Genomic DNA, 25,825 nt, shown 5'->3' on the forward strand with positions numbered 1-25,825 from the left:
CTTGAATTCATGATTATCAGTCAAACGAACAATCATTTCATCAAATTGAACATCTATTCTGGATTTTACTTTTTTTTATTTGTCAGATCACATTAAATTAATTTTAATAACTTATCATAAAATTTGTAAATTAATTCGATTAATTCAATTATTTAGTAATAATAACTTTCTATCAATCACAATTTTTTATTATTTGCATAATGGTCGCTTGGTTTTGTTACCAAACACATGTGATGATTTTTCCATAAAAAGGTGAATGAACTTCAATCTATTTGAATCTTTTTAATACAAATTGACGGAGATATGTTAGGAAAGTCGCATATCTTTTGGTAGAAATAATCGAAGGATTCAAAAATCATATGGCAACAACATATATATGAGTGAGTCTCATTTAATACCTTCTCACCGATCTTAATCGGTGAGACAGGTCAATTCTACATTCCTACCCATATTTACAATAAAGAGTAATACTCTTAGTATAAAAAGTAATACTTTTTCATGGATGACCCAAATAAGAAATCCGTCTCACAAATATGACCCGTGAGACCGTGTTACACAAGTTTTTGTTCATATATATTTATGTTTTTTAAGAAGAAAAATTATAATAACAAAAATATTATATCATAAATAAATTTTATTTGATATTTATCATTTCAAGATATTTATTATTTCACTCAATTTAACTTAATTTACATAATAAAAATATAATTATTTTTTATAATAAAAATATTATGTTTCAAGGGCCAGCCGACCCATCCATTATTCTCGGAAGCAAAAAGCATAAAGCAAGCGAAGCTGAGCTCCCTTCTTCATCTCCATTTCACACCAACATTTCCTCTAGTCAGGCACCTAATCCATCCAAATCCATACGAATCGATCATCATAATCAACCGATTCTGGAATTTGTTGTGGAATCGGTGACGAAACGAACACAATGGTGTCGGCTAACAGAGAGATGGTGGTCTACTGCTTCGACACTCTGGTGGCGCACTATAACAGCGAACAAGCTCCGCCCCCTGCTTTTGATGAGGGTCAACAGTATGCGATTTTCTTTCTGTGTTTTTAAATTGCTTTTATGGGGTATTGTATGGAATTAAGTTTAACGGGTATGATTAAGGAGCATCAGAATTTGATGAAATTTTTTAAAATTTATTGGTTTTCTTCTTAAAATTTTATTAAATTGTAGCCGGATCAATCAATGGATGGATCCGGCACAAATTTGTTTAACATTTCTCAGTGATGTTTGACTTGTGTCTTTTGCTTTCTGTTCATTTATTTGATTCCAAAATCGGTGTTTTTTTTGTCGTATTACATTTGTTTGTTTGTTTGTTTTTTCTTTCTGGTTCCTTCTGTCAAGAAATCGTAACTTACTTGATTTTAGTTTCTGTGAAATCAAGGTCTAATTTTTATGTACGACGCTAGTTATTTGCTTGGTAGTCAGTGTCTTTGAACAATTGTTCTTGATTGCCTTGTACGAACTACAAGTTTTCACTATCGGAAACAGGTGTTCCACCCCTCATTGAGTTGAAGGGTTGGGAAAAAAAATAATTCTGGCGTCTTGATCATACTTTAGTGTCCCCTAAGTAAGATGCCAAACATTCACATCTTGCTTTTCATTTTTCTAAAATTTGGCTTGCCTGTACAACGGTGATGGTTAACCTTTCTCGTTTCGTAATCTAAGAAAATATGGATTTAATGTTTTCGATTTGTCTGAGGATTTTTGCTGAAAAAGAAGTGCATGGTGACCAAGCAGGATTTATTTGATATGTGACATATACCTCTCTGAAAGTTTACTCTGGTTTCAGCCCCTTGTTTGTGACTTGGAAGAAAGCAGTAAATGGTGGAGAGCCTCGACTACGTGGATGCATAGGAACTCTTGAAGCTCGTGGCTTAATTAATGGATTCAAGGACTATGCTTTGACAAGGTTGTTTGCATTAGATATGTTGATCCATTGTACTGCATGTCTGCTTTGTTTGGTGCTTGACATTTTTAAGACGTTAGGCAGGTGCAGTGTTCTCATATGTTATCTTGAATCATACGTTGAATCTATCATGCATTTTAGAATTCAGATTGACACTTGTGATTTTGATCCACGGGTGGTTCCAGTTCCATATGCTTATTCCTGAATTCTCGATTTTCCTTCTTTTGCTGCATTTTTCTGTCTTGCTGTCTCCTTCCTAATCAGCTTCTATAAGCATGTCTGTTGATAAGTATGTGATAGAAATAGCTCTACAATGGAGCCAGAGAAAAATTAGAAATATGTTCCTGCCTGTAAAGTTGACAGTCTCGCGCTAAAACATATTTATATACATTTTTTTTGAATAATTAGTCTGTGGGAACAGAATTATGAATAATTAATGTGATTTAACATCTTATTGTTCTCGACTATTCCTAATTCAAATCATCTTAATCAAAAGCATTAATGCAATTGTTGTACCCTTGACTCGATATCAAACTGAGAATTATCAGTAGTGCAGATGTTTGTGCCTTTATCTGTATCATTAAGCATCTTATATATTTCCACCTTCTTCTCACATTTTGCAGTGCCCTGAGAGACCGACGATTTCCCCCTATACAGGCAAAGGAGTTACCTAACTTGGAATGTACAGTTTCCATCCTGATTAATTATGAAATTGCTCGTGACTACATTGACTGGGAGGTCAGAGCTTTTAATGAAATTTAAGCTGTTGTGAAATATGTGTAAATGCATGTATGCCTGACTTCCAACTTTCGGGTTTGGCATGTATCAAACTATACGGATGATGTGCATGTGACCTTATTCGTAAAATTTTATTCTCAAATCTCTAGTATTTACATCGTCCTGGCAGGTTGGGAAGCATGGAATAATTATTGAGTTTACTGATCCTGATTACAATACAGCACGAAGCGCTACCTACTTGCCTGAGGTTGCTGCCCATGAAGGTGACTTCTGAGTTCTGTTCCTTTTGAATTCCCCCTTCGTGTAAAACTTGACTCTAAAATACTAGTGCACTGTAAATCCCTACTCTGGAAATTCTAAGTGAACCACTCAGCAATATGGAAAGACTGTTCACTAGTGCATATTGCACACCATCTAGCTCCACACTCCCGGCATTTTAACTCGTTTTTATCATGTTAGGCTGGACAAATATTGAAGCGGTTGACTCATTAATGAGAAAGGCAGGCTACAACGGCCCCATAACCGAACCCCTGAGAAGACGCATTCGACTGACCCGTTACCAGAGCACTCTATTTACCATGCGATACAGTGATTATGTTGCCTATGTGAAGACAACTCGAGGTGCTGCTCCGACTATTTCTGGGGCAAAACCGAGCAATTATTGGTAATTCCTCCACCTTCTGTTTCAGCCTCGAACTATTTGGCTGATTATAAGGGAAGGTATCATTGATTTCAGCAAAAAGCTGAATGGGACTGATTGCGTATGTACCAAAGTCCATAAAAGCCATTTCATTGCCAAGATACTATTTCTTTGAATTTCCCCGAATGAAATTATTGGTCTCACTCATTTTATTTAATTATCATATTTGGGTTAATTGTTGATTTAAAACGTTTTAGCATATGGTCTTGTTAATGGTGTTTACCTCAAGGTTAGTTCCATTGGGAGCTGAAGGTCTTAACATTTTAAATAGAATATTTTACCATAATCGCATTACCCCAAATAGTTTTTTATTACAAGCGTATGTATCGTTTGCAATATTCCTCCACTACAAAAAAAAAAAAAACGAGGCTAAACCGTCGCCTAAAGGGTTAGGCGACGGTTCTAGCGACGGTTTGGTAGTCCGTAACCAGAGGTCGCGTCGACTTCATATAGCGACGGTTTCTCAATAAACGTTACAAATTAGCTTTAGGCGACGGTTCTAGCGACGGTTTGGTAGTCCGTAACCGGAGGTCGCGTCGACTTCATATAGCGACGGTTTCTCAATAAACGTTACAAATTAGCGATGGTTTTGTTAATTTAACGACAATTACATACAGACAGTCGCTAATTTATCCTATAACCGTCGTTAATCCAACTATTTTTTTTTGTAGTGTTCGATTCAAAAGCACCAAATTCAAAAATATTTATAGATTCAGTTTCCAAAAAAAAGTAATATATATCTAATTATTAGTTGGTATTAATACCTTATAAAAACATGGTTCAAATCTCCTCGTTTAAAATGGTAGGGGGATCATACAAATTTCAAGTAATTCCAAAGCAAGCATGAGCAAGAAGCTAGCCCGTGAGTGAATTAAAAAGTAAAAATTAGAGCAAAGTTCAGTAAACATACTATCCAGAAGGACCAGAACCGCAAAATCCAATTGAATGCTAAGAAAAAATCGAAGTCTTGAAAAGAGACAACAGAATGACCTTCCCGACTTCGTAACAATTCCAGGAACTTCGTACACTATTTGATCATATAAAACTTATTCAACACTCCCTCAAAACACAGCAGCTGACACCAAGCTGCATTTCAAATCACGGTGCTGGTTGTCCATGTCCCTTGAACACTCGGGTTATTTGTAACATGCCTTGTCCTCAGCTTTACCACTTTTCTTCCCTGAGAATTTCTTAGCCTGGTCGCGCATTGGAGTATCTCGTCTGGAGTCAAATTCTTAATGCAGACTACACGCTCATTCTTGTTTCCTGTATAACAAATAAATAATAAAACATTCTGATCTATTTCAGACGAATCACTTGCATCAGCACCAAGAACACAAAAGAACGCAGCTGGGGATAATTGGCAAGTATGGTCAGTTCGCATGTTATATGTGCATCAATTCCATCCTCTGCCCGAATATTACTGCAATTGGAGATTTAGTTTTCTATCGTATAAGTGTTTGACTTGTTGTATCTAAAACCATTAGATTGTAATTTTTCTCACTATGACTTGTTGGTGTTCAGCTCAAAGAAAGAACGATGATCGATTATAGTTCCAGTATTTTTTTTGACAAAAACTCAAGCTTCTTTATTTTTCTCTCAAAAATTTCATGTCAAATTTGGAATCTCCATTCTTCCGATGTTCTCATTCATGTTGCAAAATCAGTATTTCGGAAAATGGTCAGAGTAATTTCACCTTTTTCCACTTAAAACATCAGTTAAAAATGGAGATAACAGCCAACCAAATTTTCGTGTTTTACAACTGGAAAAAGTAAGACAAAAAAATCTGTAACAAACACCAAATAAACTCTCCTATGTCAAACAGATGTTACCAGAGTAAATTGATTCCAATCTGAGCATATTTTTCCATATGAACATTTCCAACACATATGTGCAAGCATTAAAACATTCATAGACATACAACGAGACATAAAGGAGGTAGAGATCTCACGATATAAACCCTTTAAAAGAGGATGATAACCGCGATTAAGCTCAGTGACCACCTCCAGATGGGGATTTTTTTCTCTAAAGGCTGGAAGATGAGATTCCATAAATTCCCTAAAATCAAATTCAAAATACTCAGTCTTGTTTATAAGTTATATAAAGAAGTAATCAGTACCATTTCACTCATTAAAAATTAAGTTGTTGATCCATTTCGTAAAGTATGCAAAAAATGACCGTGAAATTCTTAGGATATTCAAACCCAGCCACTACATATTACCATGAGACACAATAACTACACAGCAACGTGTTATGTCACTATCCGAGACAAGAATTGTGGACTATCATCCGATATGTTTAGACACAGCTTTTAAACAAGGGAAAATAATAAACTTTAAATTATAATAGAGAAGAAAGGTACTCATTCGTGGCAATACCAAAATTGCACTTAAAACAAATAACATACTAGATCTGATGTGTTAATCTCTAAGCTCACAAAGCTTCATCCATCACAAGAATAGCCATTCATTGAGCAAAATGAAAGGTGGAAGGAAACCCGTTCCATGTGTTGGGGGGTTTGAACACGCTTGTATTTTTCGTATTCTAAGGAATTAAGGACATATCACTAGCGTCCTTATCATACCATATACCACCATTTTTGCAAATTTAGACACCCATATGAACACATTGAGTCATATTTCTCATTCCATCACCTGAACATAAATATTGAATTTTATGGGATACACACAAAACTTTCAATCAGCAACAAACTGAACAAAATCTAAAGTAGCTTAAGCATAAGGTCACGACCAATGGAATCAGTGTTTTTAAATATCCTCCTCTTCTTAGAATGCGCAACAATTAAACAACTCTTCATAGCTATGAATTTATTCTAGTATTCTACAACTTCTTTCTCATTCCCCCATATAACCAAAACCAAAAATTCAAAACAAAGGGGTAACTCCCTTTCTTTATTATAGGTCAGGTGAACTACAGTTCTTGAAACCAATCCTAACAGTTCTTGAAACCAATCCCAACAAAATCCATATCTTCATTATTTCCTAATGCACGAAAAAAAGTCCACTAATCAAACTTTTCTCCCCAAATTCTATCAAAATCATTAATCCTTCATAAGCGAATTCCTTGAATAAAAAAATAAAAAAAAAACTACCAAGACCCATAAACCAGCTAAAAAAAGCCAATCAAATAGAATAATCCACAAATCAACCAAGAAAACTAACAGCTCAAACAAAGTGTTGAAAGATTGATCGACCTGATGCCTCTGCTACTGCCGCCCCAATTACAGAAACTCACAACCAGCTTCTGTAGTTGCCATACACCTCTCAGTGACATTTTCGATTCTTCTTTTCAAATATCGCAGCTTCCCCAACACTGTACTGGAAATAATCTGAGCAGAGTTTTCACTCTCACTGTTGAAGCTTGTTTCCACAACGCTGGAGGCCGATGAGGAAATTAAAAAAAAAGGGGGATGGGATGGGATGGACGCAGGTTAATTTGGTAATTTGCGCAAACTCAAGATGAAAATAGATAAACGTGTTTGGACTACAAAGATTTTAGGAATCGCTGAAGAAAATGGATAGAATCATAGCGACGGTATTTGACAAACAGTCGCAGATTTTGATCGGCAACGGTTTGTTCAAAACCGTCGCTATTAGCTGTCGCTGAATATTAGCGACCATTTTATGATAAACAGTCGCTAAAATAACAAAAAATGATGAAATATAAACGTGTTTTGGACTACAAAGATTTTTGGAATTCTTGAACCGGGTCCGATCGGGAAAAGATAATTTTTGGGTCAATCCTCCAACCGTTGAAAATAAGTTTTTTTTAATTACATTTATTTGAAATTATTATTTTTATGGTTCATTCTATCACATATTTCATTAAATAAAATGTAAATTTTGAGTCCGATTTTTTAAATTTGGGTCAATTTTTTATAATTTAGGTCGAACTTTTTTACATTTGGATAAAAAATTTCGGATACGGTTTTCATCTTGATCAAGTTTTGGATTGTTTTTATATGAACAATTTTGGTTAAGAAAGGAGAAATTGTATGCAAATTGGTGGAAATGAAATAGATAGGTGGCAATCATTCAATTCTACTATCCTCTGGTATTCATTTAGTTCCGATTTCTTAACCACGACGCAATCCGCCCAGATCAATTGATATCGTTCCAGAACTTGATCCGAATCTATTAATTTCTCTTCGCATCACAGGTTTCAGTTTAATCGTTTTATCGATTTGATTTAGCTTTTATCTGATGATGATAATTACCATGCTGTTGTTTTTTTTTATCGTCGTTTTCGGCCTGAGGTATGCAATTGTTATCTGGGTTTGTTTCGATTTTCACTCATTGACTGTCCACTTGCCATGCGAGCATACTGGTTTTCGTTGCGATGTCGTTGATTTTGTTGGTTTTGTGTTGTTAATTTTATTATTTTGACTGCTCGTGGTTAGGGTTATGGGGTTATATATTCTTTTGGCTCTGAAGAAATTGTATAGATGCATGCAGAAGCTGATTTGGGTCTTAGGTCTCGTAGTTTACTTCTGTATTTTTTCTTTGCTTGGGATTCTGCTAAAGGGAGTACATTTACTGAGCTTGTGGTTCATTTGTCTGCCTAACAGCCTAAGTGCTTTTCCCCCCCTCTTACTTTAGGTGAAAAGGACTTGTCTCTGGGGATAATTCGTTTTCTGGGATTGGTTTTCGGAAAATGAGTCCAAAAGGTTTGATTTACAGCTTTGTTGCGAAAGGGAATGTTGTTCTGGCCGAGCACACTCCTTATTCTGGAAACTTTAGTACAATTGCCGTCCAATGCTTGCAAAAGCTTCCTTCTAATAGCAGCAAGTATACTTACTCATGCGATGGTCACACATTCAATTTCCTCCTCGACAATAGATTTGGTACTTGATCCTCTAACATGCTCACTGTGTCCTTATCAGCTCAAATTATGTTTAGAAACATTATAATACTCGTTTGATTTGCAGTTTTCCTCGTTGTTGCGGACGAATCAATGGGAAGAAGTGTACCTTTCATATTTCTTGAGAAAGTGAAGGATGATTTCAAACAACGGTATGGAGAGAGCATCAAGAATGATGATCAACACCCTCTAGCAGATGATGATGAGGACGATGATTTGTTTGAGGATCGATTTAGCATTGCGTATAATCTTGACCGAGAATTTGGGTGCGTAAATAGCTTATTTTGAGTGCAATTGCATGATGATTTAAATTTTCTGATGTCCAAACATTTACTGAATTTTGTATTGTATTCTTTACTAGGCCAAGGCTTAAAGAGCACATGGAATATTGCATGAATCATCCTGAAGAAATCAATAAGCTATCCAAATTGAAGACACAAATAACAGAGGTCAAAGGGATCATGATGGACAATATAGAGAAGGTAATCGTTCATTTCATACAATGTTAGATGGAATGTAAATGTAGGTTAATTGTTGCTTGGGTGTTAAAGAAACGTGCTGAAGATCATGTCCGTGTGCTATAAAAATGCTTATTTATTGTGTTTGAGTACGATGAATTTCTTCTGAAGTTTTGTGAGCTGGACTTTGGACTAAACACTTGGATCTGTCATATTGAATTTATCTCTCACACTTACATGTTTGTTTTCTCATCCTTTGCGAACAAGCATGGCTTTGAATTTTGAGCCAGAAGAAGATTTTCTGCTAACATATTATCATGCACTCATAATGGTCCATGAATCACTACCAATAGATTATAAAATGTGTTGAAGAGCTAAGTGAAAAGGATGTGCGCTTCTTAAAGGAGGGACCTCTCAATTTTTCCGGTCATTAGGGATCTTAGATTAAGAATAGTGAAATCAGCTCCTTTTTTTATTTCTTGTTTCTTAGCATTAAATGCATGCCACTAAGCAGTTTCGAATGATGAACTTCCGTTCACCATTTTGTTTCAGAAAGTCTGCCCTATGTTTTACCCATTTTGGAATGTGGTTTTTTTAGGATATTCAAGCACTATGTTGCGATTGGTAGGCAGAAAATGCCAAACTTCTTGTTATAAATTAATCTTTATAAAAATTTTGACCTCATATTTTGAAATGCACACCATGCATATGCTCATGCAAAACATACAGATAATTATTTAATGCCATGCATAATTTTGAAAATAAGGATGTGTTGATTTAGTTACTTCTTACTTTTCTATCAAACAAAATAACATGTTTGTAAATCAATGTTGATGTACGTCCTTGCAATTTTTGAACTAGTTTGGTATAATTTGCATACCCAAACTAATTTTTTTCCGTCCATTATTTGTAGAGTACACACTTCTATGATTTCTTCATAAATTTCTAGTTTTCAACAAAACCAATGCTTCCTCCACGCACTCTGATAATTTTACATATATATGTTGTTCCTGCTACTTTAAATCATAAACTTCTCCCAACACTCCATATGCAGATCGTTGCTAACATCTCCCTCTTTGTCATAACCCAATTCTAAAATCCCCAAAAGACCTTAAAGCCTATGCTCTGATACCAAAATGTACGGCCCAGATTTCCTCACTCGAATCGCATGCAATAGTTAATAAAAATAGTTGTCTTTCTAAGTGAGCCCATCCTATTTTAGTTAAATTCTGAATAGAAACTTCCAATATCATTAATTGAAACTTACAATAGAAAATAATTACATCTCCATGCCATACAAATTGACGTCTCGGATTGTTTTCTTCCTTGACAATCTCTCCAACATATTTTATGTATTCTTCCTCATCATCTGTTTCATTACCTAAAGACAAATTATCCAGAACACTATTACATTCAACCACTAAATCGATCTCAAAGATAACGACAAAAGATTTCATAATAACAAATAATAAATTCACATGCATATAGGACGTCAGAATTCAAGAAGAACGAAATAACAAAATCCTGATCAGAATCTCTAACATACAACACTTTGACCATAGGGAAACAAGAGATGTCTCATATGCTCCTCACATGCAACACTTTGACCCGTAGGAACCAAGAGGTGATTTACATGACAGACATAACATAACGACCTATCATGTAACACTTTGACCATGGGAAAACAAGAGGTGGCTCACATGCATCCTCACATGTAGCACTTTGACCCGTAAGAACCAAGAGGTGGCGCACATTACACAAATATCAACTAGAATATCGCCAGAACATAGCCGAATGCAGAATTCCAACAGATAAGAAAACAATAAAGCACCAATAACAACAATATGCATCTAAATCCATTATGTGGAGCTTTTGCAAAATAATGTTGGAAAAGGAGTATACACACTTGTGATCTTTAGCTTAATTGTGAATAATTAGTCAGAAACCATGAGAAATATCAAAATCTATAAACAATGTTATTCTCATCAGATTATCATCTTAGCATATTCCAAAATAATATTTTTAATTCCTACAGTTTTTCTGAAGTATTTATTGTATACTTAAAATCCACTATTTCTAATGTCTAGCTCCCACTTTTACAATAAATCAAAGTTTATACAAAACAAATTCTAAATATTCACTGTTGTTTATAAATATGTAACGTGCATGAAATGGGATTTAAATTCCAATAATTTAATATAATTTTTTAAAGTCTAAGTACGCAATTATGTGCTAGTTGGATTATAAAATAGTATTTAGCAATTTATGAGGAATTTAATACCGATAGTTCAACTCACTTTCACATCCTTAATCAGTTGCAACAATTTTCATAAATACCATATTAAAATAATCTCGTAACTTCATTCTAGCCACACTTATTTCAACATCATCTATAAAATATTTTCCCAAATCGACAAATTCCAAGATAACCCATAGTTGAAATACAAGTATCTTAAAGCAATAGAATCTGACGGAATTGTGGAAGCTTGGGATGATTTTCTTCTATTAATTTTCTTAAACGGGCTCATAAAAGGTTAGGGGTTGAGGGTTTTTGGTACGGCACATAGAGTTTTAGGACTAGGGGTTCTAACGCATGATTGTTACAGAAAAGGGGTTTTATTCAATCTATATTTTAAGCCCAAAATTAAAGAATTAAATTAACCTAAAACATTAATGATGTTTATCTAGAAGAGCTCATTATTAATTATATGATAATACCAAAATCATATTATGCATGATTTATTTGTTTAAGTTATTATCCAAAATTAAACTTTACACAACTATATCACTGAATTTTATTTTAAAAACTGTTTGGCTACTATTTGGGTTGTTACAGGTTATTACGGAAGAATTTATCTCGAGGATAACAGATATGCTGTATTACTAGGATGTTAGGATGCTTTATGAATTAGATGTATAGATTTGTTCTCAAGGTGAAAACTATACGCAAGAGGCTCAGGAAAAAAAATGTGTGTGGTTTAGCATGTCCTATGATTCACTCCGAACATATCACTTAGAAAACTCCAATTCAGAATACTCTACTTTGCTATGTGGTAGGGAATAGGCTGCAAGTGACCTTGATTGTTTTTAAAATCCACCGAGACGACCTGAGAAAATTATGTCAGAGCGAGACTCATTTTGTGAGAGTATCTTTATTTGGATTGTATAAAGAAGTTCATGTATCACTGTTGCATCTATGTAAGTTGGTATCTAAGCCTGGGGGAAGCATCAACTTCAGTTTCTTCTTAACTTACGGGACCTAAATTTAAAAGGCTTCCTCTCTCATTCATGTTCACCAAATGATTCCTTTTAAGTATGTGAGGTTTGTAAAATATAAACAAATGAATTTGTAGCCTCCCACTAGCTCGTGCTTTTGAGACAAACTGACTCAATATGGTTATGGCCAAGAGGTCAAAGGTTCGAGACTCTGGGAAGAGAGCAAAATCCCATATTTAAATTGACGCACGACTTGGATATTGAAATATATATATATATATATATATATATATATATATATATATTCCCAGCTCTTGGCTAACACATATTAGAATACAAAGCTATTGATTATGTTGTCTGACATGAGTTCAAGCTTTTACACTAAGCAGTTTCAACATAGCACCAATTATTGAACTAATTTTTTGCCTTCAGGTCTTGGATCGTGGTGAGAAGATTGAACTACTGATTGATAAAACAGAAAATCTTCAGTTCCAGGTGAGAATTTTCTTCTGTCTAAACTTGCAGGAAAATATAGATACTTGGATTTCACGTGATAGAAAATGTTCAAGAGAATATCTTGTTCAGGCTGACAGCTTCCAAAGGCAAGGAAGGCAGCTACGCCGTAAAATGTGGCTGCAAAATCTTCACATGAAGCTGATGGTTGGGGGAGCTGTTCTTGTCCTACTCTTCATCATTTGGTTCATATTTCACTAAACTTGTCAGAGTTTGGATCTATATCGTTTTGTGAGTCAACTTCGTTTCTTTTCTGGTACTAGCACGGTATGTTCCTGTATATTTGTTGTTGGTGCAACACCATGACATTGTTAAAGTTCTTGCACATTACACGTATGTTCCTTCCAGATCGTTTATTTCACCTTGATAATTAAGTGAGCTTTGGTGTTGTATGGTATACTATGAACGATCGATCTGCAAAGGCTCTTTTAGCTAAGGTGTCGTCGCCTATATCTCAGGATTTTACAATTTCATGTGATATTTGAAACCCCAACCCATGCGTGTGGGGTTTGAGGATTGAATTGTACGCCTTTTTATTTGAATATTTCATTCGTGGACTTGAAAATTCATTGGAAATTTTGACGTGAAATTTCTTGGGTTTCAATTTCAAACAAGCTCCTCGTTCATACCTATTCTATTTCTATTTCATCAGCAGCATATAATTAGCCGTGACAAAATGTGTCTATATAGAATGTGTCTATATATATCTATATATATATATATATCCAGTACATCTCGGTTCTTTGAAATTTTAAAACACGTATATATTTTAAATATATGTATATTATATAGCCAGAAAATGTATGGACGAAAAGTCATCGGTTTCCACGCTCGTATAAATTTGCTTGACGACGGACGACGATTAGAATACAAAAAAATATGTTTATGAATTTACTTTGTATGATATACAAAAAAAACTTTTGTAAGAAGGTTTTTCGAGTTGATTTTGTGATTTTATCTTTTATTTATGTCATACATGAAAAAAAAATTATTTTTGTGCTAAACGTTTTATTTATTATTATAAATATCGACATAGTTAATTCGTTAATCGGATAAATAGTTAATTCGTTAAACGGATAAATATACGTGAGATCGTCACAAAATAGAATAATATTTATCATAATATTAATATATTAGAGAGTTTGACAAATGGCCATCTCGAATAGTAGGTATATAATTTGTCTTTATATTTGAAATTAATTTTTTTTGAATCCTTGTCATTATCTTGTGAAAAACCAAGCAATCACTTTTTCAATGCAATCTTGTGCTTCCCTCGATATATCAAATCCTCCTCTCTTTCCCAGTTTCCTACTCTTGCACCAAAGCAAGAACATTAGCAAAAATGGCAACTGAAAATAAATTAGAATCATCTGAAAGCTTCTACGATCTTCCTCCAGAATCGTTTTCTATCCCGATAGACAACGAGCAAGCTTGGTATCATCGTCATGCAATCATGCAACGTAAAACATCTCGGAAACTCGGTTTACATCACGCATCCAACTCGTTCTCTCATCATTCTGAACTCCGATTCGATCGAAAAACTAAAGCATCGGTGCTTCATAACGCTAAGATATCATGTGTTGTTAGAGGCAATCTTGGGGAAAACAAGGTCGGAAAGTTAAGGTTGTTTAGGAGCCGGTCTGAACCGAAAGGAAATATGGCTCCACAGGTTTCTGAGCCGGGGTCGCCTCGGGTTTCTTGTACCGGAAAGGTTGGGTTGAAGAGCGGTGACGGTAAGAAAACTGGGTTTTCGAGATTGTTCGGTTCATTGTTTCCAACGGGGTCCGGGAAACGTCAATCAAGGAAAAAGCAAAACGGCAATGGTCATTGAGCATCGAACCGGTTCAAATTGGGTAAGTTGTCAAAATCAATCGTCGACAATAATTTTGATAAGCCAGCTTGTATGTATTCATTCACATTGGCATTCCCCATTGGTTGTTTTGTTTAAATTAGCAAACGTTTTTTAAAAAAATTTTATCATTATATTTTCATTTGTTCTAAAAATATATCATAATTTGTTTATATATAGATATATATATATATATACATATACATATTATATATATATTATATATATATATATATGAAACATAGTCTAGAATTAAAATAAAGAAATAATTATTGTTTTTATTAACAAAAAAATATGATCTTATATTAAGATATTATCCATGAATTGAATTTGTCAATATTGAATTAATGAGTAATGTCAAATAATCAATGCGGTTTAGAATTAATCGGACACTTGAATGGAAACCAAATCACATTAATATTTGTTTGACCTTTGAATTTTAACTCGAACCAAATATCTTAGCTTGATATTAAATCCATAGTTCTAGATATGTCTGAAAATATTTTTAAAATATAAATTAAATGAATTGGAAAATCTATAATAAAGTAATTAATAATTTTGTTTCGATTAATATTGCTTAGAATTATATGACAAATGTTTTATGCATGCGTAGCCGACGAGAATCGGCACGATTATGTCGTCACGTATATATATTCTTAAACATAACGATACACTAATAAAACAACAAAGTTGCATAATTGAATAATTATATTTTGGGTTAATTAACAATTCATTTTTATTGTTTATTTTAATTAAAATATTATATATTGATTTGTTTCGAAAAAAGACAAAATCAGCACCTGAGATGCACAAACAGTGGACAAATACGAATAATCTACAAATCCAATTTTTAAAAATAATAATTATCGTGTCAAGACTAGCTACGTACGTTTTTATTATGCGTTGAACAGAGATGAATAATCTACAAATCTAATTTTAACAAATAATAATTATCGTGTTGGCTACGTTTTTATTATGCGTTGAAATAAGCGAGTCCTCTCAATACGGGTAATCGGTATATATACAGTGAAAAGTAAATATTTTTCGAATTTAGTCTTACAAAATTGACGCATGATACGATCTGATTTTTTGTATAAAAAAGTTGTTCCTGTCATATCTACGTGGGTAGTATAGAATGGGGAAAATTTGATATCTTTACCCTTTTTTTTTCGATTTTTATCTTCTATAATTTCATCAATTTTTTTTTAATTTTATTACATTGTTTTAATTTTAATCATTTTTTTATGTGACATTAATGTGGTGTCGATACTGTTCGGGGTGTCAATATGATGTCAAGTACAACGTCATGAAAATGGACTAAAATTGCCGGAAATTGAATTATATATGATTAAAAATAAAATTTGATAATAAATATCGACTAAAATTCCAAATGTGATTTTTCCCTTTCAATATCAAGTCTATTTATTGGTCTACATTTAATTTTAATCTATATTAAAAATTGATTGCGTATAGTTTACTAGACATAAATCATATAATATAGCTGTTGTTTTTTTTTAAAAAAAAAACTTTAAAACCAAAATTAATAAAAAAAGAACTAACTCAAACAAGTCAAGTAGATAATATTTGTTTACATCGCATTCTTCGTTATAAGTCGAAGATCTCATGAAAATACTTAATATTGCAAATGTGCACGTTTGTTGAGGTTTTTGTTGGAAATTTTAATCAAATTTAGAGATTGAACAAAAAATTATGTCTTATGAATATGATAGTGTCTTTTGGCTCTCCACATTCTTGAGTTAATTGAAGAGTTTTGGTTTTTTATATTCTTGAGTTAATGGAAAGATTAATTAAGTTAATTAATCTTGCATGACTCTTGGTGTGTATTTTGGAGATTATAAAGAGTGTGTTCATTTTCCTCATTTCAAACACATGAAAATTTTATCGTTTTCGAGCACTCTTTTGCATTACATATTGTTATATTTTCATTTGACCTCCGTTAAATTTCGGTGATAAAGTAAATGTACGTTTTCAGTTCGCCGTAGTAGTGTCTCGTGCTAAGTCACTGCTGGTTGTTCCGTTGTATCCTGGGAAACAGACGTCCGCTGAAACCTCGAAGTACATACCGGAGAGGGCGAATCTGTTTTAAGGAAACTGTACACGCTACAGGCCTCGGTTTGGTTTTGTTTTCTTTTACACAATAGTCATACTGTAAACATCACACTTGTTTCGGTTATTGCTTTATATCTACAAATTCGTTTCTACGCTACCGTTGTTAGCATTTATTCTAACAGTTTTTGGCTGTAAATTTACCTTAAAATCTCGGTTTGTTTCAACCTACCCGTGCAGGCACTGCCTGCACGGGCAATGAACGGTCAGGATCACTTCACATGAGTGATCCGGGCCCACCTCCTTGTAAAAAAAAAAAAAAAATTGGCTCGAAAAAATCCGAGTCGTTGGATCGACCCCTGCAGGCAGTGCCCGCAGGGGTAGGGTCGACCGAACCTAAAATCTCCAATACAAGGAACGATGTAATAATAATAGTTTAATGCACCAACTAATATTATGTATTTCATAAAAACTCTTGTGAGATATTTTCATGGGTCAATTACTGTGACATAAATGTCCTACCATATGCTATGCTAGTTGATAAATGTCATGTTGACTTCGAATAATCACAACATACAGCTCAACGTTTTTACATATATACAAAATTTATGGGTAATTTATTAATTAAATGTTCAAAATATGATCTATGATTTATTTTTATTTTTTTAAAAATAAAATAAAAGACAGTTTAACAAGTCGATGATTGTGAAAATAATACCTAATTCGCAAATATTTCTTTACATTAGTCGGATCGTATCCGACTCCTTTTGTCGATTCGGATCGAAGCCTATCCACGAGGCCCGCTTAGATTTATTTTAGTAAAAACAACGAGGAAAAAGATAAAGGGATGTTTGGCTTCGCAGCATCTCGTGAAGAAAACACCATTGAAAATGGCAGGTTCAATTCTGAAAATCAGCACAGAGAAGCTGGTACCCACCGCGCGGAAGCAAGTTCTATCCCTAACGGACCCCGCGGCCGCTAGAATACGACAGCTTCTGGAGAAGCGCCAGCGCTCATATGTACACAAACAAGAACGTAATAAGAAAATATTTTGATCTTGGGTTGAATGACTAAACTAGCATAAACTACTTGCTAAGGAACAATTATTCCTAGCGTTAACAAAAATGCATTAAAGTGAAATATCAACATGAGACAAGTCATGATTAATCTAAAAAAAGGCATAGCACCAGGACCAATCTTGGCACATACAAGAAATTTCCAGTAGCATACTAGCAGCTCTCATCCTCTTGTTTCCATTTTGGGGGGACGACTATGAAAAAAAACCCTCAAGAAATGAGCTAAGAAATGAGCTAAAAATTTTAGTAAATTAAAAAAACAAGGCTAAAATTTTTTTAAAAATAAAATTCAATCCATATTATTAATTAGGCCAAAAAATATAGCTCGAGCTGGAGTCCACCCCAGCTTTTGAGGTGACTCCGTCCCTGTATACGAGTACATATACGTAGAACAGCACGCATGCTAGAGGGAAGAAAAACCAAGCAGAAATTAAGTTCAAGAAACTAAATCGGTCTATGGAGTCCTAATTTGATAAGTTTTCTGGATAGGAATAAATCACCAATATTTTGGTGTTGTAGCAAAAACAAATGTATGTTTAAACTTTGTTTTGAATGTCTATATTTTGTTTCTGCTTGAGATTCATGTCAAGAAATCACGATGTCCGGATGATGAATAAAACGTATATACTTGCTCTTCCATTCTGTTACAGCTGATCGATTTTAATCTGATGCGTTGATTTGGAGAAAATCTTGCCCAATCCAAGTTACCAACGCACGTTTCATTTTCCAAACTTGGGATGTCACATTATATAGACACGATGTATCATCACACATGAGAATTGAATAATATAGAACCAGTGCAGAAGGCTCACAAATACACTCGAACCATTTTTCCAGTATACATCTCCCGGAGAAAGAATCATCAGCAAATTTTCCAACGGCATTCCACAAACATTTGCGAAGTTCAGGTTCGAATTTACAATAAAATGAAGAAACAATTCCACACTTCAAGTGTCTTTACCAGTGTAATCAAGATCGTCAAGAAGTACAATAAAAAATCACAGAACTCATGCCAGACTATCCATTTCTTTTCAATGGTGACAACCTATGCTTCGACCATTCTTCCAAGGTCTCACGGTGAAGAGCATTAATACGAATGCAAGGCCTTTTTTCACGAATTAATTTTTCGGCGCTTTTCCAATCTTCTGCTAGGCCGAGAGCCACCAACAGAGCACACATTACTGCAACGCTTCGTCCATGTCCTAAAGCATGATAAAAATGATAAGTACCAAATTCATCGATGCGCAAATGTTTTCAGCTTTTGGACTAGAATTAATTCACCACGGTAACAAAGCTCACATGATGATGTCATTCGAAGTAAACGCAAAAAACCTTGATAGGCATAAATATTTTGTGCCGAGGGGTAAAACTGAACAAGAACTGGTCATAATTCAGGCCAAAAGTTAGATAATTGCAGAGGCTCAAACCAAATTTTGGAATCAATGAAAGCCTGTTCACCGTCTTTCTGGAATATAACATAAGCCTAGCCTAATCTTTCATTTGAATGAAGAAACTCTGGTATCGTTCTAAAAACAAATCAACTTTCAAAAAGCCTAAAACAACCAGCATGCTATGTCTATCCATCTTTTTCTATGCACAAGCGATAAAAACCTTTTCTCTTTAAACTTATTGCAATATCCTAGAGAAGAGAAAACATGAAACATATACAATTCACAGGCGGAACTGTGTACTTTTTTTTCTTGGTGGGTATTATCAGGGTATCGAAGCTGAAAAAGCAAAACCAACCCACAAGCTAATTGTTCAAATCCAGCAGAAGTCAGAAAACATCATGATGAAGTAATATGAAATAAAATGAAAAATACTCTCAATGAACTAGCAATTCATGATTTCTAACAACTGGCCCTTACTATCATACCATATGCGCAATGAACAAAAATAGGAGTTTTCTGAGCAATCTTTCGACAAGCCCATTTCACCGCAGACTCAATATCGCCCGGCTGAGGCGACCGTGTATCCCATGTAGGAATGCAAAAATATGCATGCCCTGAAACCTCCATTTTCCTGGGCAACTCACATGTGCAATCAATTATAGCCAGATTACCCGGTGGCAACTTATCTGGTGAATAAGGCCAACCTCCTACATACAGACCTTCACTGATCTTACTGTACGGATCCTCTCTACTAGTAAATCTTCTAACAGCCGAAAATGCTCTCACGAAATATAAATAAGGACTGAACATAACCAAAGACCAAATTGGGAACTTCCCATCTGAACCTTTTCCTAGAAGCATCGGTAGATTTATGGAGGGATGGGAAGCAATCGCAACCAATAATGATACTAAAGATGCATACAAAACTGGTATTGATACCAAAGTGAAGCCGAAATTTCTAAGGGATGCAAATAAAATAAATAAAGTTGCTGCCTTTAGGCCTATGAGGAAAGATATACCGACACCCATTATTTTTCTTAAATCGATAGACAATTGTGCGTGGAAAATTTTCTTCTTGAAAACTGTAATGTTTGAGTTAACAGGAATGGAGAGGGCGATTCGGAGTGAGCATCGAACGCCCAGATAAAGATTAGAACGAACAAAGGGGTAGACTTTGTGATCGCTTCGAGCTGTCACACCAATAGGTAATCGAGGTCGGCGATTTTTCCCAAAATCTACCTATAAAAATGATTGCGAATTGCACTTTGCCCCCTAAACTACACGTGAAATACCTTTTCTTCCCTGAATTTATAAATCTACGTGTATTTATTTGCCGATGAAAAGGGACCGTGATTCAACGCTGGAGCTGAAATAATCCCACGAGAGGACCCATTAGTCTGTGGCTCTAACTCCATATAGACTGAAAGCTTCTGCCGGTAAAAACAAGAACGTAATAAACTGTGAAATCAGGTGCGCACAAACAGTTAGTTCTTTATTAAAAAATAGAGAATTCAAGAAAATGGAAGTGGCAAAGGGGGTTCAGAGATGGGTTGTTGACATATCCAAGTGGAAGCCTTCTGTCAATCACTTGTCCTTTTTCATTTCCCTTCTTCCTCAGCATGAGCACTCCTCCATCAACAGGTAATCTTTATGCCATGTGTGCGTTTCAATTTTTCCATTTTCTCAGTTTATTTAACTAGTTTGCTTTGTGTAAAGAGATTACTGTGTGCGGCTCCTTGGACACAGAATTTCGAATTTGACGTGTTTGTTCTGAAATACATTCAGTCTCCATGAGCTAGAATCTTAAATCGGCCATGATCCTTTTTGTTGGTTTTTGTCCATTTAAAAAAAAGAAAACTCCTGTTCTTGTCGTTCAGAGAGTAAAAAGAAAATCTTGTAAGTGGAGTATGAACTGTCGAACGATTCTTATTTCATGTTAAGAGGATGACAATGGATTAGTTGGTGATTCTTTGATTTATCAGGTTTGTGAAATTGGAGGATAAAAAACGTGCTCTAGTAAGCCGGTTGTTGCAGTATGCCCTTGTTCATCAAATACTAGGGATCCCATTTGATGAAATCATCATTCTGCGCACGGTGGAGGGAAAACCTTATTTGGTATATTAACGCCTTGATCAAAGTATTGTTACTTCTGGATTGTGCTAAGCTTCAATTTTCTGTGCATGATGGGGATAATACTATTGATGTTTAAGGATAAGATATAACACGTTAAGCTAACTTAGTCAAGTTAGCATCATGATATAAGGTAAAATGAGATAAATCATAATAATTAATATTTGTGTTTAGGTAATGGAAAAACTTGCATCTTAAAAAAGAGGAATCTAAACAAAAATGGTGTCACCTATATAAATAAGGTAGTGAGAATCAGAAGAAATGCTATAATAGAAGGCTAGAATTGATAGAATGATTTGTTTTGAGGGAGATTGAGGAAGCTGCACATCATTGAAGACCTCCTAGCTCCTTTTTCGTGATTTAAGAGTTTTATTCTTAAAATACTATCCAACTTACGAGTATATCATTGATAGTACATGTTCAATCCTAATCTGTATGATTCATTTAACTGAATCCAAGGCTTGTAATGGGTCTGAGTAGTCACACCAATAGGCCATCTTTTCTTTGTTCGGTCTGCTTGTGTTTTCGGCTCTTAGCTCTATGATTTGTCTCATCACTTACGAATTATGAAATGATATAAGAGGTGTTTGAGTCATGTCAAGAAAAGTTTCTAACTTTCTATCATAGTGGGTGCAAATGTCATAGTTACTTGGCCGTGAATACAACTAATTTCATCTATTACAATCTGGGTCTTCTTATTCTCTATCTTTCTTTGATATGACGAAAAGAAGAAGAGAAAAATGAATGGAAGAGTGATCGCAAAAAAAATGTCATGGTCTTTGAGTTGCTTTCCTAGGATGTGCATCTTAGGAAAATTAGAAAACCAACTTTAATAAGCGCCACGTCATTTCAAATCTCTCAATGCCATAAGGACTATCATGAAATCTCAAGGTGAACTGCCATCTTGTCACTCCTATTCGAAGTGGTCTGCTCCTGCTTTCTTGTGGTTACCTCTAATGAGATATCAGAAGATTACGGAAAAAGATAACTTGAAATCTGGAAAGGGCCTCTGACATTTCCCCTTCTGAAATCCGAGTGTAAAGAGAGCCAATAGCTATCCATTATTATTATTCTCCATGAAATGTGGGATATTTAGCTTATATTGTGTGATGAAATGCTCAAAGGCTGAATGAATCATCATAGGATTCATTTACCCTTTCCAAGGTCTTGGCATGATGTTTTGAGCTGGATATTCTGGCCTAGTAATTTTTCCTTTCCATAATCATTCTGGACGAGAGCTTATTTAAACTTTTCAATGTAATTTGTTGAAAAGGGAATCTCTCCATGAATGAATAGGAACTGGTTGGTAAGGTTTTCGTCTTTTTTTTTGTTGCGTTTGTAAACAGAAAGATATCATGCATACTCACCACCACAATACATGAATATGTTAAAATATATACATAAGTGAATGTGTGTATATAAAGTTTCAATATTTATTTTTGCTAGGTTTGTGAAAACACGGAGATTGGATTTCCAAATTTTAATTTTAATGCATCCCATCATGGCGACTACGTTGCAATAGCATCAGAACCTTTATGCCTTGTGGGTTTGGATATCGTTTCTCATTCCATTCCTACAAATGAAACAGCTCAGGAGTTCATTCAAAACTTCTCTGCATACTTTTCTAGTTTAGAATGGTATCATATTATCAGTGGTGGTTCTTCGGATGAGAAGCTGAAAATATTTTACAGGTATGCTAATTTTAATTTCAAATCCTTGAGTTATTTGAAACTTCCGGAGTGTAGTAAGTAGTAACAACTTGTTTATTTTATTTAGCAATCTTTGTCTTTATAAACCATTCAACATTGAGATACTTCTTTGGATAAATAAATTATAATCATGGAACTTTAACATCTAATCATTCCCATTTGGTATCACCTTCTGTTTTCCTTCAATCTAATTGATATGAAGAGAATTTGGAATCCAATTGTGAAACATTGAGATGTGAAAGCATGTCTAGCAAACAATTAAATTGTAGGACCTGAGTATTTGGTGTTGTACCGAAATCCATAATGGCGATGATAAATTGTTCAAATCATCAGTAACCCTAATGCTATGCAGCAGTTATTGTCGCACATAAGTAATTAAACATGACGGCGGGTGAAATTATTGCTATCGTGCCTCTTTCTTCAGTAATCAAAAGGATGACACTCAGAAAATGAAACCCTTTTCACTGTGAAGTTGTCAATTTTGCAGATATTGGTGTCTGAAAGAAGCTTATGTCAAGGCCTTAGGTACTGGTGTAGGTTACAGGTTGGATGATGTTGAATTCCACCACACGGGTTGGAAAAACATATCTGCCAAAGTTGCGGGAATAGAGTTGAAAGATTGGAAATTCTGGCTTCTAGAACTGGACCAACTACATTCGGTTAGTTTTCAGAGTTTCCCATTACTTTTATTTTCAATTCAAAATTATAGAAGGTGGTATTCTTTTCTAGATAAATTAATATGTAGTACCAGTCCCTTTTTGCTGAAAAGATATAGTTTTTTCCGAGTTCTTTTATTACAATAATTTATCTGCGTCAGGTAACAAACCTCAGGCTGCATGATCTAATGAGTTTGTCGATTTTTTTCGGATTTTTTAATAGTCCTTTCTATGTTCACTAGTTGGTCTATACTGCGAAGTTTTTGATTTTATTGTCAAACCATATTGATTGGTTCTTGATCAAGGGGCGTTTCATTTCTTGCTATAGTTATCCATTGCCAGAGGCCATCCAAGAACTGCCATCTCTAGTTACAAGAGCACGCTAAAACAGACTGAATTCGACAAGGACGTGTACAACATGGGGCTCCATCTTCCAAATTCGAGTTTCATATTTTTGACTGTCGAGGATCTTGTACCGGTTCAGCGTAAGCTGGACAGGTTATCTCTTGATTTATCCAGAAACCATCTTGAATTCAAAACTGGTGACTATGAGGAGGAAGCCAGGTTTTCAGAGTTATAAGTATGATTTTGTCTGACATATCTATTGTATAATAGTCTATGAAGGCAAACGCTGCAACATGGACTGTCCAAAAACATATGTAATGGTTGTGAAATATAACATAATGATCATATATATCTGCTAGATCATAAAAGACTTGGGAATTGGAGAGTTACCTTTAACATATTTGTCATTGTTACCTCAAAAATAACTACAATCATATTCGAAATTGGAAAATAAAAGACTAACATATTAAATCACTATTACCAATGCATGCGAAACACATGTGCAAAATAAAGTTTGTCGGCTTAAGCATGGTCATGGATGAATGAAAGTAATATTGGGATGAGTGATTTTTTGGGAAGTTTTCGTGCATCAAACTGTTACGTTGCGTCGCTTGATCTAGTTGACTTGGTGAGTCATAAAAGAGTGATGTCGGATCTTAACGAATGATATTTTCTCTGTTAGGGACATGACCGGCTAAAGAAAAAGTGTAACATTGATCTCTAAAGGAAATGAGACAGCTCCATCAATAGTCACGCACCTCTCTAGACTCATGGCCTAAAAGCTCGACTCATTAGCGTCCAAGTATGTGCATTCTGTGTTGCCACGATTATAAGAAAAATAAAGTTGCGTATAGGCTAACAACTATAGTTTTTGGACTAGTGGTAAGCGTTTGATCTCAACAAAATTCTGTATGTCAAAGAAATTTTTTTTTTTTAATTCAAAGTGTGAAGAAAAAATTTGTTGAATAAACTATTTTAGTTGAAAACATAAATTGAAATAAATATGAATTTAAAATGACAGAAAGATGGTGAGAAAATACAATATCTAATTATTTTTATGAATGATGGGCAAATTTTTTGTTTTGTGTTTTTATTATTTTGCTCAAAAATTATGTATTGTTTGTATTAATTGCATGAAAATTGAGTGAAAAAGGGTAGAAAATTTAGGATTAAATTTGAGATATTGAATTTGTGGAAATCGATGTGTCGCTTATTCATTTAATTGGTGTATATATATTTTTAATTTAACCCATTAAGCACAATAATTTAATTAGTTTTCAAAACATCATTGTATTTGTGAAGTTAACCTCATATAAGATTGATATATCTATTCTAGATATAAAAGTGCGTTGTTTAAATTAATTGCATGGACATGTGATGGAAAATGGGTGCCAAAACTCAGGAAAATGGAATATAAAATTTAGGATAATGGAACATGGCTACGAGTCTAAATGCACCAAGGGAATTGAAGAGTTTGGAATATGCTCACTTATACAAAATGGAAGGCGAAAATTAATCATATATTGTTCTTGTGTAATTTTAGAAAACATTTGCTTTATTATAATTTTCTTACCGATTACTAAATAAATAATTATTGTACATAAAATTTTACAATAATATGATTTTTTTATACCTACAATCATATGTTTTTAATATGAAGGATATCAACAATTAATAACTATTTGCCGAGAAATGTTACGTAAGGTTGTCTTCATTGAGTTATATTACATATATTTACTAGGAGACTTTTGTAAAATTGTATGTAGCAATTATTGTATGAGTTTATTTGAATAATAAATGTTTATATCTATTTATTGGAATTGAACAGGAAAATGTTTCATGGTAAATAATGTACAAGAAATATGATATGACAAAAACTTGTGCGAGACGGTCTCACTGGTCGTTTTTTGTGAGATGGATCTCTTATTTGGGTCATCCATGAAAATGTATTACTTTATATGCTAAGAATATTACTTTTTTATTGTGAATATCGGTAGAGTTGATCCGTCTCACCCACAGATAAAGATTCGTGAGACCTGTCTCACAAGAGACCTACTCGTATGAGATTTCGACAAATTCAAACAAGGACCAAAATATAAACAATAAGTTCAAGGATTTAATAACCACACATTTTAATTTAACTTACTTTTCAGCAAATATATATGATAGATTAT

At 34.3% G+C, this 25,825-nt stretch overlaps 5 protein-coding genes across 6 annotated transcripts; 3 read left to right on the forward strand and 2 right to left on the reverse strand.

Moving 5' to 3' along the window:
• The first annotated feature begins 748 nt into the window (after positions 1–748).
• Positions 749–3,535, forward strand: LOC142533561 (uncharacterized protein At2g38710-like). Its single transcript, XM_075640376.1, has 5 exons — positions 749–1,038; positions 1,806–1,925; positions 2,546–2,660; positions 2,830–2,923; positions 3,120–3,535. Exons 1-5 carry the CDS (start codon positions 935–937, stop codon positions 3,326–3,328), a joined length of 642 nt encoding a protein of 213 aa, XP_075496491.1. The 5' UTR covers positions 749–934; the 3' UTR covers positions 3,329–3,535.
• Positions 3,536–4,204: 669 nt separating this feature from the next.
• Positions 4,205–6,871, reverse strand: LOC142533342 (large ribosomal subunit protein mL43). Its single transcript, XM_075640080.1, has 3 exons — positions 6,575–6,871; positions 5,312–5,418; positions 4,205–4,626 (listed from the first exon to the last, which is right to left on the reverse strand). Exons 1-3 carry the CDS (start codon positions 6,652–6,654, stop codon positions 4,454–4,456), a joined length of 360 nt encoding a protein of 119 aa, XP_075496195.1. The 5' UTR covers positions 6,655–6,871; the 3' UTR covers positions 4,205–4,453.
• A 366-nt stretch (positions 6,872–7,237) lies between these two features.
• LOC142533259 (vesicle-associated membrane protein 727-like) lies at positions 7,238–12,825 on the forward strand. Of its 2 annotated transcripts, none has more exons than XM_075639956.1 (6): positions 7,238–7,434; positions 7,980–8,224; positions 8,309–8,507; positions 8,603–8,723; positions 12,348–12,410; positions 12,501–12,825. In XM_075639956.1, exons 2-6 carry the CDS (start codon positions 8,035–8,037, stop codon positions 12,627–12,629), a joined length of 702 nt encoding a protein of 233 aa, XP_075496071.1. In that variant the 5' UTR covers positions 7,238–7,434; positions 7,980–8,034; the 3' UTR covers positions 12,630–12,825. The 2 variants fall into 2 exon arrangements, with proteins under 2 accessions (XP_075496071.1, XP_075496070.1); XM_075639955.1 differs by having other exon boundaries at positions 7,244–7,539.
• Positions 12,826–18,204: 5,379 nt separating this feature from the next.
• Positions 18,205–20,014, reverse strand: LOC142532778 (uncharacterized). The gene is made up of 2 exons (XM_075639224.1): positions 19,297–20,014; positions 18,205–18,622 (listed from the first exon to the last, which is right to left on the reverse strand). Exons 1-2 carry the CDS (start codon positions 19,838–19,840, stop codon positions 18,438–18,440), a joined length of 729 nt encoding a protein of 242 aa, XP_075495339.1. The 5' UTR covers positions 19,841–20,014; the 3' UTR covers positions 18,205–18,437.
• A 155-nt stretch (positions 20,015–20,169) lies between these two features.
• On the forward strand, positions 20,170–24,002 carry LOC142532777 (uncharacterized). The gene is made up of 5 exons (XM_075639223.1): positions 20,170–20,452; positions 20,794–20,926; positions 22,388–22,632; positions 23,138–23,309; positions 23,635–24,002. The coding sequence occupies exons 1-5, from the start codon at positions 20,331–20,333 to the stop codon at positions 23,884–23,886; spliced, it is 924 nt and encodes a 307-aa protein (XP_075495338.1). The 5' UTR covers positions 20,170–20,330; the 3' UTR covers positions 23,887–24,002.
• The last annotated feature ends 1,823 nt before the right edge of the window (positions 24,003–25,825 follow it).

The sequence above is a fragment of the Primulina tabacum genome, chromosome 18, assembly GCF_025594145.1.
Source record: "Primulina tabacum isolate GXHZ01 chromosome 18, ASM2559414v2, whole genome shotgun sequence".
Taxonomy (NCBI): domain Eukaryota; kingdom Viridiplantae; phylum Streptophyta; class Magnoliopsida; order Lamiales; family Gesneriaceae; genus Primulina; species Primulina tabacum.

Bases quoted from the DNA above. Each gene is read 5' to 3' on its own strand.
- LOC142532777 (XM_075639223.1), top strand. From the start codon at position 20,331: ATGGAAGTGGCAAAGGGGGTTCAGAGATGGGTTGTTGACATATCCAAG. The intron at 20,453-20,793 runs GTAATCTTTATG...TTGATTTATCAG, and splicing joins GAGCACTCCTCCATCAACAG to GTTTGTGAAATTGGAGGATA. The intron at 22,633-23,137 runs GTATGCTAATTT...TCAATTTTGCAG, and splicing joins AAGCTGAAAATATTTTACAG to ATATTGGTGTCTGAAAGAAG.
- LOC142533561 (XM_075640376.1), top strand. From the start codon at position 935: ATGGTGTCGGCTAACAGAGAGATGGTGGTCTACTGCTTCGACACTCTG. The intron at 1,926-2,545 runs GTTGTTTGCATT...CACATTTTGCAG, and splicing joins AAGGACTATGCTTTGACAAG to TGCCCTGAGAGACCGACGAT. The intron at 2,661-2,829 runs GTCAGAGCTTTT...TCGTCCTGGCAG, and splicing joins GTGACTACATTGACTGGGAG to GTTGGGAAGCATGGAATAAT.
- LOC142532778 (XM_075639224.1), bottom strand. From the start codon at position 19,840: ATGGGTGTCGGTATATCTTTCCTCATAGGCCTAAAGGCAGCAACTTTA. The intron at 18,623-19,296 runs GTATGATAGTAA...ATCATGCTTTAG, and splicing joins TTTTGTTCATTGCGCATATG to GACATGGACGAAGCGTTGCA.
- LOC142533342 (XM_075640080.1), bottom strand. From the start codon at position 6,654: ATGTCACTGAGAGGTGTATGGCAACTACAGAAGCTGGTTGTGAGTTTC. The intron at 5,419-6,574 runs GTCGATCAATCT...ATTTGATTTTAG, and splicing joins GGCAGTAGCAGAGGCATCAG to GGAATTTATGGAATCTCATC. The intron at 4,627-5,311 runs GTGAGATCTCTA...TTTGTTATACAG, and splicing joins TCTTTTAAAGGGTTTATATC to GAAACAAGAATGAGCGTGTA.
- LOC142533259 (XM_075639956.1), top strand. From the start codon at position 8,035: ATGAGTCCAAAAGGTTTGATTTACAGCTTTGTTGCGAAAGGGAATGTT. The intron at 8,724-12,347 runs GTAATCGTTCAT...TTTTGCCTTCAG, and splicing joins TGATGGACAATATAGAGAAG to GTCTTGGATCGTGGTGAGAA. The intron at 12,411-12,500 runs GTGAGAATTTTC...TATCTTGTTCAG, and splicing joins CAGAAAATCTTCAGTTCCAG to GCTGACAGCTTCCAAAGGCA.